The sequence below is a fragment of the Thrips palmi genome, unplaced genomic scaffold, assembly GCF_012932325.1.
Source record: "Thrips palmi isolate BJ-2018 unplaced genomic scaffold, TpBJ-2018v1 HiC_scaffold_4, whole genome shotgun sequence".
NCBI classification, from domain to species: Eukaryota; Metazoa; Arthropoda; class Insecta; order Thysanoptera; family Thripidae; genus Thrips; species Thrips palmi.
The window spans coordinates 1,556,764-1,570,197 of NW_023144631.1; the positions used below are offsets into that span (position 1 = coordinate 1,556,764).

General features: G+C 52.8%; 1 protein-coding gene across 2 annotated transcripts; it reads left to right on the top strand.

The window, feature by feature from the left end:
• The first annotated feature begins 8,931 nt into the window (after positions 1–8,931).
• LOC117649611 (transmembrane protein 39A) lies at positions 8,932–13,358 on the top strand. 2 transcript variants are annotated; one of them, XM_034392507.1, is made up of 10 exons: positions 8,932–9,231; positions 9,607–9,822; positions 9,928–10,114; positions 10,213–10,451; positions 10,532–10,635; positions 10,723–10,886; positions 10,986–11,083; positions 11,179–11,256; positions 11,340–11,460; positions 11,546–11,779. In XM_034392507.1, exons 2-10 carry the CDS (start codon positions 9,689–9,691, stop codon positions 11,777–11,779), a joined length of 1,359 nt encoding a protein of 452 aa, XP_034248398.1. In that variant the 5' UTR covers positions 8,932–9,231; positions 9,607–9,688. The 2 variants fall into 2 exon arrangements, with proteins under 2 accessions (XP_034248398.1, XP_034248397.1); XM_034392506.1 differs by having other exon boundaries at positions 8,933–9,213; positions 11,546–13,358.
• Positions 13,359–13,434: the final 76 nt, after the last annotated feature.

The window sequence follows — 13,434 nt, forward strand, 5'->3', positions numbered from 1 at the left end:
CCATTCTTTGCACAGCCATTTCATTTTTTCCAGAGTGCCAGAGTGTTTGCGATGCTATCATGGCTGTGCTGCTGGGCTGCGCGCTGCGCTGTGGGGCGGACGGCTCGGGCCGGACCGCCACGGCGCGCCACCAGGGCCCACTTTCGGTGCGGCGCCGCTCCATTGTCTTCCAACAAGATAAACGTGAGGCGTAACTAGCCGGGGGTCACTGGGCGCCGACCTCGCTCTGTCTCTCTCGCCGCCCTGAGGCCCGCCCCGCGAGTGCGAGAGAGACGGAGCGACGGCGGCGCACGACGCGGCGGGGGGGACAATTATTATTCGAGAATAATAATTCGCTTTCGGACGACGGCGCGACGACACTGGGCGGAGTGGCAATGGGCGGACAATGGCGGCGTGATAACATTTTGAGGTGAATTATTTAAGTTTGGCGTTCGGCCTCGGGGGCACGCCACCGCGGCCACCGCCGCCGTCTCCACCGCACTCCTCGCGGTGCTCGCCGCCAAACGAGTTCTGGCGGCCCGCGGCGCGAGAACGCCTCCCTGGAGCGGCCCAACGAGCGCATCTCCGTTGTTTACGTTGCCAGTCCCTGATTGGCCAATCCAATCTGGGGGCAAATTTGAAGGCCGCTCGACGGCGCGGCCTTGCGAGACTCGCCTGTTCGCTTGCCTGTTTCTCCGCTTGGCTACATTTCCGCTTGCCTATTTATCCCCTTACCTGCTTGCCCCGTGGCCGCTCTGTCGTCATTGATACCATGGATCTGGTAGACACGTTGCCACTCCACCGCGACCTGCCAGCCAGCCAGCCAGCCAGCCAGCCGGCCGGCGACGCGGGTCAGGCATACTGTTTAGATAGCAGCGCCAACGAGGACCTGCCTGCTGCGGGCAGGGCGGGCAGGGCGGGCAGGGAGATGGGCGGAGATCGCCACTGACAAGGAACTCCCGCCTCCGGGCGGAGCAAGACAGACCGTTCGGCCCGAATAAAGAGAGAAAGATTGGGCGGTCATTGAAAGAATAAGTTTGCACGACGAGCGAAGTGGCCTACTCAACAAACAACCGCTTGGGGGAGATTGTTCAATTCTGGTCTTGGCAGTCGCTGGCAGTCTGTCGGTCTGGCGTTTTGCGCAGTTTGCGCTCGGCCAGCAGAGAGGCGGCCTGGCGTGGCCTCGCCGCGGGCCGGCCGCGGGAAGCTCGTGTTGGGGATGTGCTTGTGGATGGCGTTGCCGAGCCGGAAAAAGTTGAGCGTGATGAGGCAGCGGCGCGGGGATTCGAACCGCGCCCTTCCGCGCTGAAGGCTGGATGTCTGGGCGCTCGGCCACCGCGTCAAGCCCAGCTCCCGTGTGCCGCGGGGCAGAGTAATGGCGCCGCACTCGGCCTGGCTCGGCACCTCGCGTAACACGCTCGGGAATTCAGTTTGATGCTGGCAGCGCAGGTACGCCCTGGTACTCCACACTCAGTGAGAGGGACAGAGGGGGGGTATAGGTGCGCGAGCAGTGTGAGCGATGAGAGAGTGGAGGGCCGCGCTGCCGCCCATAGACGGCGGGGCGGGGGAAGGGGGATGATTAACATGCCTCGCTGGGCTGCAGGGCCGCAAGGGGCCTCCTTGAGTTGCTTTACGGCCGAGCCGACCCCACCCCAACCTGCAAGGGGCCCTTGGTCTCCAGAGGCAGCCGGGCTGGGACAGACACACGTCTGTCTATCGGCTCATGCCCATCACCGTCCAAAAAGAAAGAAACAGATCGGGTGAAAGACAAAGAGCAAGTAAAAAACGAGAGCAAAAGAACGACAGTTGGATTCGAGAGGTGGGGGAGAAATAAGCAGCTCGCGCTAGATGCGCGTCCACACTACAGTTAGGCCGTCGCCGCTAACAAGATGTGGGTCGGGCGCTGGGCCTCGTCCCATGGGCAGCCCCACCACCACCACCACCACAACGACCACCACCGCCACCACCACCGCAAAAAAGGAGAGGAGAGAGGAACGATGTAGTTGCCTTAGAACGGTGGCAGCGCGGCAGCGCAGCAGGCCATCCACCAGCCAACTTCCAATCTCTTCAACAATTCACAAGCCCCGAGCTGGCGCGCTGTGGCGCCGTGACAAGCCGGGCCTCTCGGCGGGGCCTCTCGGCCGAAACAACCCCTTCCTTCCTCGGGTCCCCGAGTCCCCGGGTCCCTGAGGAGGCTGCGCCGGGTCGCCGCTCCCCGGGGACGCGCTGAACGCCATCTCGATCAAAGCAAAAGTTGCTTGCAGCGAACCGCACCGAGGAAAAGAGGAGTACGAGCGCCACGCCCCAAACGCCACGCCACGGCGACGCCGGCCGCCTGATGCGTATCACGCGGTCTTCGGTCTCTCTTGCACTCGCGGGCCGCCCCGTAGGACGACCGTGTCTCTGGACGAGGCCTTGACTGGTCTGGCCTTGACTGGCTGGCCTCGGCCTCCTGGGCCTGCACGGGTGCCGCCTAGCTGTCCGAGGCTGAGGACTGATTTCGCGAGTCGTTGTCGTCGCTCTGTCTCTCTCGCACTGGTAGGGCACGACCCATGAGTGCGAGAGAGACAGAGCGACGGAAACGACTCTCGGAATCAGTCCGCCGGCGGAGGCTGGCTGGGGCTGGCGGAGCGCCCGCCGCGCTCTTGGCACGGTCCGTGACTAATCAGTCCGTCCTGCAGCGCCAGGGCCTCGGCCAGGGCCGTGTTGGCCTTGTTGGCCGCGCACAGTGTGCGTGTGTATGCGAGTGAGAGAGAGAGAGAGAGACTCTCTCGCTCGCGGGCGGGCGCGGGCGCCAAGGTACGCTAGTCGGCAGTAGAGCGGAGTGGGACTCCCTTTCTTCCTCTCTCTGAAACGCCAAAAATTCATCCCGAAAAATAACATAAATAATGAGAGCAGCTGCGCATGAGGGTGGCGGCGCCGTCTGTGTGACTGTGCGTCTGTGTGAGTGCCTCAGTGTGGGCGAGGCCGTGTGCTAATCAGAAGGGCTCAGGCAGTCCCTGCTGAAAGGGGATGCGATCTGGCTGCCTGTGTGCAATCCGCGCAATCGCAATGGCAAGCAGTGCCAGCTAGCGCAAGCTGGCGCAAGCAATGGCCGGGTAGGCAACGCGCTGGCGGGGTTGCGGCGCTGCTCGGCGGGCCGGCCTACCCTGGACTCGGCGGGCGCTCCCCTGCTCCGCGCTCCGCCTCACGCTGCTCCGCACTCGGCTGCCGTCTGCCTACGGATGCCACGGCTGCCTAACCTAACCAAACCCAACCTAACCTAACCTAACCTAACCAAACCCAACCCAACCTAACCTAACCTAACCTAACCTAACCCAACCTAACCTGACCTAACTACCCTCCTCTCAAGCTGCCGTCCAGCCCGCCGTCCGCCGTCCACCGCCGCCGCGACTCATTCCGAACTCAGTTCCAGTCTGAGCTCAGGAAAAGGCGAAGGGCGGAGGAGAGTCCCCGCGGTCCGAACGTCCGAACGTCCGAACGTCGTCCATTAATCAATGACATGAATGGCCTGTTTAAAAGTCCCGCCCCGCCCCGGCGGCAGACAGTGGTCCGAGAGTTGGGCCGGCCATAAATAAAACAGCACGGAGGGATGAGATCACGTCCATCTGGCCGACTGGCCGACTGGCCGACCGTCCGGCTGGACGATAACGAAAACACTCGCGCGACACGGTGGCCACGACACGCGGACGGGCAGACGGACAGACAGACGGACAGACAGACCAGCAGCAAAGTCGCACAGAGAACCATAAATCATTTATCAAGGACGAGCCGCGCGCCGCGCGCACTGACACAGCTTCTCGCGACAGCCCCGGAGGGGTGGGGGGTGGGGGGCTAATGCGCGTGCGGCGAAACAGCAGCCGGTTAGCAAGCACTGCCGCCGGGCAGGGACTGCTGCGGGGCAAAAAACAGAAGCAGCAAGCAAGCAGCCACAATCCAGAGGCGGCGCGCGGAACGACCGCCGCCACACGGATTCTGCGGGGGCGGCCGAGGACAGATGGGCCTACCCGGCATGCGGCGCCGTAGCCGAGATCGTTAACGCGGACTATTGGCAGGCGAAGGCCGTAGGTTCAAATCCCCACTCTTAGCCCTTGTTTATTGTTTCGGCGCCATAAGAATATCCGTCACTATCAAAGTAGGAGCGCGCAGAGGAATGTTTTTGCTTTCGTTCGTGCTCTATATAGTTTTGTGCACGTCCGTGCCCAGCCCCCTGTGTGCCGCTGCTCCTGGCAAGTCTCTCCCCCTTCCCCTCCTGCCTCTCGGAAGCCCCGCAATCTGCCTCATTAAGGGCCGAAGGGCCAAAGAGAGAAAAGAGGAGGGAGGGGCGAGCCCTAGCCCCCTGCCCAAGCCCTGCCCCCCGCCGTAAGGGCCATAACACTCGATCTTTGCACCTCGCTAGGCCCAATCCCGTTTGGCAGTGATGAGGGACGTACGTCTGTCGATCGCCCGCGAAGCCCGAATGGCGCCGCTCGCACGAAGCCTCGTTCGAGGCTACATGGCTGCATTTGTTCATTTGTCCGAGTACCGAACATCGGCACCTGCGCCTGCACCTGCTGTTTTTTTGTTTTTGTTTTTTTGCCGTCTCTTTGAGTGCGAAACGGAGTTATGGTTGAAAAGTTGGCGCCTTTTTGTGAAAGTGCGAGAAACGGGGTGTCAACCCGTACCCCTTTCAAGTTTTCTCCCTCTTCTTCTCTTTTTTTTTCCTTGCGTCTGCTGGTTTGCTGGTTTTCAGGGCGCCGGAGATGAGAGATAAAAGCGTCGCGCTTCACCTCGCCAGTCTGCCGGCCTGCAGACTGATTCCGAGAGGCGTTTTTAGTCGCTCCGTCCCTCTCGCACTCAAGGGCAGTCCCGGATAGGTGCGAGAGAGACAGAACGACGAAAACGACCCTCGCTGCCGGTGCTGCCGGTGGTCTGGCGGCGGCGTGGCCACCACCGCTACCACCAGCGCCATGTCGCCGCGTGGACCGTCGTGAATAGGGCGGGTCGGGTTAGTAAAAAAACGCGCAAAGGAACAGAAAGAGAGAGAAAATAGCCAAGAAATTATTGCTTAGCCAGGGTTCCCTATTTTTCTTTAGCGTGGATGAGAAACGAATCTGGTTCGCCACTTTTTCCGTCTTCCGGCCGGGCCGGCGTCGTCCCCGACGTCCCCGACGTCGTCGTCGCGGTTCGACGTATTCTTCTCGGCCGCCGTCCCGTGCCGTGCGGTGCCGTTCGGTGCCATTCCCATTCCGGGCCGCTCCTTTCCCGACAGCCGGCCAGAGAGAAAGGGGCAAGGGGCCGCGGAAAAAAGATATCCCACATTACCGATATATATGGAGCGGAAAGGGAAGGGCGGGGGTCTGGGCCAAGCTGGGGCAGGCTGGGGCCGGCCACCAGGTCCACGACGTGCACGACGCCGCCGCCGCGGGTCGCGTTTGAATGATGTAAGCACTCGCTGGCGGGGCTGGGCTGGGCCGGGTGGGGCGGGGCCGACGGAGACGCCGAGGAGGCTGAGTGAATGCAAGCACCCCGGGACGGCCCCCACCATCCCTTCCCGGCGGGGCCCCCGGCAGGGCTGCTGATCGGGCGGTTTTCGGGATCTCGATAATCGGCGCGAACAAGTGCGCAAGCAGGGAGGAGCGAGAAGGGAGGGGAGGGGGACGGCGCGTAAGGATTACCGCGCGCACGACTTGCTCCGCCTCGAGGACCACGGCCACCAGGGCCACCACGACCACCACGACCACCACGACCACCACGAACACCACGACGCCGTTGCCGAGGCACGCTTCATTGAGCCCCGCGACTGCAGGCTGGTGGAGGCTGCTGGGGTCTGGTGGAGGCTGCTGGGGGCTGCTGGAGGCTGCTGGGGGCTCGCAGCCTGCCGAATGCTGTGCCCAGCCATGCCGAAGGATGCCTCCAGGATCCTGGGTCCCGTCGACGGTCGCCAACGTCGCCAAACGGGGCCTGGGTACAGTGGCACACTGTACAACCTGGACGCTCCGGCCAGAACTCTCCGCCGTTTTAAATTCTCACATTTTCTAAAGACCAATTTTCCAGGGCTGTTGTTCATCTGCAATTTTTTTAGGCCCCGATTTTGCAGTGCTTGAAAGTTGGACGATTAAGAAGTTATCGGGTTGGCTGGACGTGGGGTGGCTCCCCCCCCCCTTCCCCTTCCCTCCCAGTCCTCTGCACATCACACACACACACACACCGTGTGGTGTGGCCTTTGGCTTGCAGTTCGGCCGTGGCGGTGGCGAAAGAATCGTTCAGACAATGGGCCGCATCACCCCCCGCACACCCTCTCACACACACATGCACCCTCCTTCCACACACGGACACGGCAAACGTATTCACAAAGCACTGGCCAAACAGACCGAGGTAGAAGTTGAGGCACAGCCATGGCACAGCCGAGCCAAACGGGGCTATACAAAAGCAGACACGCATATCGAACTGTTGCTGCTCAGAAAGAAATGGGGAAAAAAGGTGAATGGAATGCGTATGTATCCGTGAATGTTTATTTTTATTGGATTGAGAAAATATTTTGGCGGCGCTTGTGGAAACGATTCTGAAAGTCACAAAATTGAGCAAGGAGAGGCGGCTGTCTAGCTACCTTCTTTCCACGCAACAACTCACCAGATGATAAGGCCCACAGGCGGATAGGGAGCGTAAAAAGTTTAGTGTTTTAATCAAAAGAAAATGTTAATTAATTTACCGGCACAATAGAACAATGCAGCGGTAGGCCGTGCTACACCGCGAACCGGAGTGTGTAAAGCTAACATTGGGAATGTTCACCACCGCTGTGGTCATACATTGCCCGCGCCTGTCCAAAGGTCTCTGAAGGAAATAATATGTCGTGTACATTTCTTATGCATGGTCTTTAAAGTAAAGGGGTATCGTCTGCTATAAATATGTGTTCACGCCGTGGCAGCGGGCTGCTGTTGTCTCGGGCTCCACGCACGCATCTCCACCCCTCCCCTTTTTTCGCCCTTCCGTCTCTCTCCCTCCCTCCGACTCGGCCCGGCGAGGCCCAGCGCCTGTTGGTTGGGGCCGTTGGGGCTGCCGGCCCGGGGCCGGGGCCCTACCATCAGCCCTACACCCGATCTGCGACCTCACCGATCGCTCGGGCGGGCCCGGCCTGCCGCCTGCCTGCCTGCCTGCCCCAGACAATCGAAGGAATTCCAAATCTTGGGCCGCTCTTCTTTCGCTTCCCCCTCTCCCCCAGTGCGCGCGTCTGTGTGTGTGTGTGTGAGAGAGAGAGAGAGGGGGAGAGAGAGAGAGAGAGAGAGAGAGAGAGAGAGAGAGAGAGAGAGAGAGAGAGAGAGAGAGAGAGAGAGAGAGAGAGAGAGAGAGAGTGAGTGAAAAGGTGGGCCGGCGCGATGACGGAGCGTGAAAGGGCCCGCCATTCCACTGGAGTGGCGCGAAAGCGGAATACCAACCGTGTTGTGCTTATGACGCGCGTGCTCGCTCTCGCTGCGCTGCCCCGGCAGGCAAGCAGGCAGGCACGTGGCGATGACAATCGAATGGCGACACCCACCCCCTCCTCTCTAAACCGCGACCACCCCGTTGCAAGTCTGGAGCCTGGAGTCCCCATCCCAGCCCCCCGTTGCCGTCCTCCTTCGCAAAGGCTCTGCCCGTGCCGCCGTGCCGCGCCGCGACAGCCGCGACTCTCGATTCCAATGAGTTGTTTATCTTGGCGCGGGGCGGGGCGGGGTGGGCCGGGCCGGGCGGGGTGGGCAGCCTGTAGCGCAGCTTCTTCTGGCAGAATCGGGCCAACGTGACTCTGGGGAATCTTTTTCCCTTCGCTTCTCTCGCTTCCGCTGGACCGGGTCCGCGCGGTGCGCAGCTCGGCGCGGCAGCATCGGCTGCCTCTCTAGTTCGACGGCAAGCCGCGCTGCACTGCCGCACGCCCCGCCCCGCCCCGCCCCGCCCCAAGTCAAGAGCGTCAAGAGCCAGGAAGACGGGCGGAAAGTTGGCGGGAAAAGTAGTCCGTGTCTGGCCACCCTGTTTACAAACAATTTTATGACTGGGCGGAAATGCTTTAGTGAGTGGGGAAGTTAATCCGACAAGAACAACACAAAAATAAAATGGAAACTTGTCCACAGTTCTGCTGCGGAGCGCGGAGTGCGGAGCTCCAGTGACGCTTCCCTTTTTCCCATTTCGCCAGCGGGGGGTGTCCTGGCGGTGCAGTGGCTGCACTGTCAGTGTAGGGGCGTGAAAACAAAAAAGATGGCACCGAAAAGCCTTGCAGTACGGCCGGTGCGTGGGGAAGGCCAAGCCACATTTTTGAAGAAAAGAAGAGCTTTTGTCTTTTCTGAGTTCTCCTCCTTTGGTTTGCACTGTACTATAGTTGGATTGTTTTTTCTTGCAAAGGGTGCCTTGGGGTTCCATCTGCACAACACTATAATGGTGTTGCTTCAATCTTAGCTATATTCCATGTTAGAGGGGGGGAGGGCGGCTCGGCTAAAGCAAACGGAAATTAAAACAGCACAGGAACAGGAAGCAGGCCGGCGAGCGCGAGCGCCCCCGTTGGCTGCTGTTGGCTGCTGTTGGCTCCGGGCTGACCCAACGGAGTGGAACGCAGCCTCAGCCTCGCCCGGTCCCTGTCCCTCCGCACCGTGTTATTCGTGTTGTCAGCCACAACCCCGGAATTGCCCCTCGTGCACATCGTGCACTAGCCATGGGGCAAATGGGGCAAATACAGGGATCATGCTCGCGCTCTAGACTCCCCGACTAGTCGAACGCAGAACGCAACCCCCTTCCTCCTGCTTTCCTTCGGTATTCCGATAAAAAAACATGAAACAAACCTTCCATTTCGACCCAAGAAGACCCAAATTTTAGAGTCCTAAAGACCCTAAAGGGCCCTTTAGGGCCTTTAGGACTCTACCAAATTTAAACTGTTCCGCGCACGCTCTCCTCCCAGTGCCGTAGTCTCGTGAGCCCACACGCCGAATCGAATGCAAACTTGAATGTGAATGTGGTTTCTGGCCTGCGATCCGTTCGTGTTTTGTTTATGAACTTATGTCAAAGGCCCACGAAAATAGCCAAACAAGACAGGTTTGCGGAGTCGATGATTTCGACATTTCGTCACATACACGCCGACGCATCAATGAAAACTTGTAGCTGTAGAATCGCCGAATGTGCTGCTTGTTAGGGAGGTAACAATTTCGTGGCCATCACACTTTCTGCCTTCTGTAGCGGCTGTTACTGGAAGGCTGACTTAGCGGCGGTTCCCAGCAGGGACAGTGTCTTCTGCTGGTAAGTCAACAAATCAAGGTATTATTACTTTTCTAATAAGTCTCGCACCTTATTCCAAACCTGTCGTTCAAATATATACGAATTTGATGTGCCCGGGTTATAAGAAATGTCACAGTTGAGGTTAGGAAATGGAATCAGTTTGTGCGATTACAGCTGTTTCTCTTCACAGTCAACTGAGGACTAGCATTTCCTTACCTTTTGAACAAAGATGATACTTTTTTATCCTTTATGGTTCCACTGGTTGCATGTTCTGTAAGACGTACCGGACATATATGAGTGTGTTGAAAAACTTTTATGTTTGAGAAGCTCTAAGCAGACTTAATCATTTATTTATATCAGCACAGTTTTGTTTTGCCCTTTTATTTTCAAACCACGTCTGTTTCTATTTTTCAGTTGGTGGATGAGAGCGGTGCCCATGCATTGTTTCCATGCAAATCTGTCGCTATTTCATGAATCAGCTCCACATTAAGGAAATATGCAACACCCCTTACATGTTCATGCACCGCATCCTCCAGCTCCTCATGGACCTCATGGAGCGCCAGTCATTGCTCATATAAATCACAACACGCGCCATGGAAGGAACTGCAACGGGAATGACACCTCTCACAGGTTGGTTTTTATTTTCTTGTGTTTGCACTTTGCAAGATTGTGGAGTGTATGTGCTGGTACATCATTGTTTTTATTTTATTTTATTTATTTTATTTATTTTTGCAGTTATCCACAAGCTGTTCCACACTCTTCTTTACCTAAGCATATACCAATACCACCAATACCCAGAGATGGAGATGTATTATTTGAACTCATAATGTTCGTCTTCTCAGCCATTTGTTGCGCTCTCCAATTTTTAATAATTTATCGATCAGTCTTCTGGCTTCCTTACTCTTTCACCAACTTTGCTCTGGTAAGCGCTGCAAATATCACTAAATAAATCACTATCAGTTCCATCTCAAATTTTTAAGCCAATGTTAATTAATGTCATTGTTACTTTTTTTTTTTCAGAATGTTCAGATGATAGACATCCATTTGCTGATTTTTATCGGAGTAATTCTAATGCGACGTCTCATCTACACCATGATTGCTCGTGTAGGCCAAGCCTACTTGTCTTCTGTACTCTGGCCAGCAGCTCGAAAAGTTCTACAAGTTATTATGTTGCTATGGGTGGGAGCAGTGATCCTAATATGTCTTTACAACATTATGCACACTCATCCCATAGTTAAATTATTTTATTTATGTTATCCGTAAGTAATAATTTGTTGGAAATAGTTTTGGACCTATTTCTGTGCCTAATGTACTTGCTAATGTTATTCATTTTTCTCAGGCTTTCCCTTTATTTTATTTTATTTGGGCTGACTGTGGGCCCCTTTTTTGATCTGGCAGTTTTTCCCATTTCTGATTTAGACCAGAAATGTAGTACCCTCTTAAGTAGGTTCACAATTTGTACTGAAATTCTATGATAGTTGTGTAGTAATTTTGTTTGGATTGTTACATGTAAACATTTTTATTCGCCAGGTTTTGATGGAAGTCCTTTGCACAATTGCTCTACTTCTCCTGAAGCAATACGGGAAGAGGTGGATGTATTAAAGAGCGATATCAACAACAGAATGAAACAAGTTTTGTTCAATTCAGTATTTTCAGCATATTATGCTGGGTTTATTCCCTGTTGCTTTGCAACGGTAAGATAAATTTTATTACAAAAATCTGCAAAGTAATGATCTGCATTCTGGGATTTGATGAAGGAAATAATATTGTGTATTTTTGTTTTAATGATGAAGACTATGATGTACTATGAAACTTATTGGGCAACCTTTCACATTCTTTGGTTGTGGCTTGGCAGTTTTGTCATGTACCTTACTCATTGCTTTCCTGTGCGGTATGTATCTAATCTACATATGTCAATGCCATTGTTTAAGTATATGTACATTATTGGTGTCTCATACTAATTTGACTTTTTTTGTGTTACCGCAGGTATTGCGATGTAATGCACAGATGTGCTCTCCATCTTGGGAGATGGCACCGATTAATAATGCCTCATTCCAATGTTAAGTAAGTCTTGCACTAAATCAAAGAATTTCTCTTTTAAAACACTGGCAAAATTATCAATTGTTAAAAAAATTATTTTGTTTCAGTTGGACAGGTAACAAACTATGGCCGAATGAATCGGTGGTTAAACATTATGATAAGCTGTACCAGGCTTTAAACACTACTAATGCTGCAGAGCCAGGGAATCAGGTTCATAACCGTTTCTATGTAAGCATAAGTTATGATGCATAATGCTAATGAAGAATACAAAAAAACTACATACTTTAATTTATTTCAATTTTGTCTTTTTTAGGACTTGTTTCAAAATCCAACTCGGATTTATTTAGTTGTGCTCTCAATGCACATGTTAATGATATTAATTCAATTGGTTCAATTGGCCACTGCTCAAGAATGGTACCAGTCAGTCAGTATGGCCTCGCTACTGTTCTTCAATTACTACACTCTTTACAAACTGCTACGAGATGTACTCATCAGTCATCGCGTGTACAAGGCAGAGCACATTGTAAAAGACAGAGATAATTCCTAGCATCAGGAGCCGGCGTCAGTGCTGAAACGGGCACTGTACGTCGCTATTCCCATTCTGCTGGCTATCATTTTGGCTATGCTTTTGGGAAACTGTATCACTCAGCCGCAAACCATTCGACAGATGAGGTCAAATCCACACTCTGGGTCAATGCCCTTAGATAGTGTAAGACGAAGACCTCCGCCTAACCCTCCTGCAGTTAAACCAACGGTGCCAACGAATGTTGTGTCCAGAACACCATCAGCACAAGTAGAACCGCCTGGGCTACCAAACAGACTAAATCTTAAGTGCATTCATGCAGATGGGAAAGGCCGCGAACTCACATGCACTCAAGTCTTAGATAACTAACGACCCGTTAAATTGTTGTGGTCCCTCATCCACATTTTGCAATATTCAGAGCTGTACTTAAACAACTCTTCAGAAATCGGTCATCGAAATTTGATGACCAGCTATTCTTCTGTATCAGCTATTTTGTCTATTTTCTTATGAAGTCCTGCACGGACTTCTCTATCTTGTCATCCAAGTCCAGGTAGTTTATGTTCGGATGTATTATCTTGGCTACAGCTGGAAAAATATGTGTTATCGATCAAAGCTTTTTGTTCTTCATACTATCTCTGCTGTTTCTCCATACTATCTCAGCTCCAACTCAATTTCCATCTGAATTAGTGTTTCACTTTGAAAGGCTTTTAGACTTTTACTGAATTAACTGGGACTCATAAAGTGATTTTTTTAAAAATGTGTGCAGCAGCCTTGAAGCGAAAGTGTAACACAACAAAATAGAATTAGTGTATTTATTCTCCTTTGTTTCTTTCTTCCTCTAGCTATAGACTGGAGTGATGTCTCCAAGCACAAATTTTTTGTCATATCTGGATCTGATAGATATTGCCCCAAGCTAGAAAATATTTTATACTTAATGTAAGACATCAGCATAAGCTTTGGTTTCTTCCTTTTTTCCTAAATGTTGTTTTACCCTTTGCAGCAATGATAAAGTTCTACCTTTTTTTTGTTTTCTTTGTGAATATTGATCCGTATCTTTCTAGATTTGACCAATGCGTTAGGAGCATTCATATCAGTCAAAAGTATGAATCCTTTGATTGCCTACCGTGAAACTGTGTTGGAATCACATTATTCTGTGACAAAGCAGTGTTGTTTCTTTATTTGCATCTTGTCTTTCACCCTCACACACAGTGCCAGCTTTCTTCCTTTGCCAATAAGGATGAGCCAGCTTCAACTTCAGCTTCAACATCACTACCTTTCTTGTTTTCTCTTTCTTGTCTACTTCAAAGTTATGTTACTATTAGGAAGATGAAGTTCTGATTTTGCAATCAGAAGTTTAAAGAAAAGTAATTTTTTTTAAATGTATGTGCTGTGCCATAATATGTTGAAGGTGTTTCTAGTCTTTTCTGTGGTGAAACATAATTTGTGAGATTGTACATACCATTATTATGTGATGTACTTACTGTGCTTTGTGAAAAAGTGTGTATATATGGTTTTGCAAAATGTTTCAAACAATTATGTTTTGTGTTTAAAACATTTTGCACAGATATCTTTGAAAATAAGAAACCCAAACCTGATCTCTTCATTACTTGTTTTGAATTATTCTTGTTACCTGGGTGCCCTCTACAATAACACCAGACACTAGATCAAGGTCAAGTTTG

Bases quoted from the DNA above. Each gene is read 5' to 3' on its own strand.
- LOC117649611 (XM_034392507.1), top strand. From the start codon at position 9,689: ATGCAACACCCCTTACATGTTCATGCACCGCATCCTCCAGCTCCTCAT. The intron at 11,257-11,339 runs GTAAGTCTTGCA...ATTTTGTTTCAG, and splicing joins ATGCCTCATTCCAATGTTAA to TTGGACAGGTAACAAACTAT. The intron at 11,461-11,545 runs GTAAGCATAAGT...TGTCTTTTTTAG, and splicing joins AGGTTCATAACCGTTTCTAT to GACTTGTTTCAAAATCCAAC.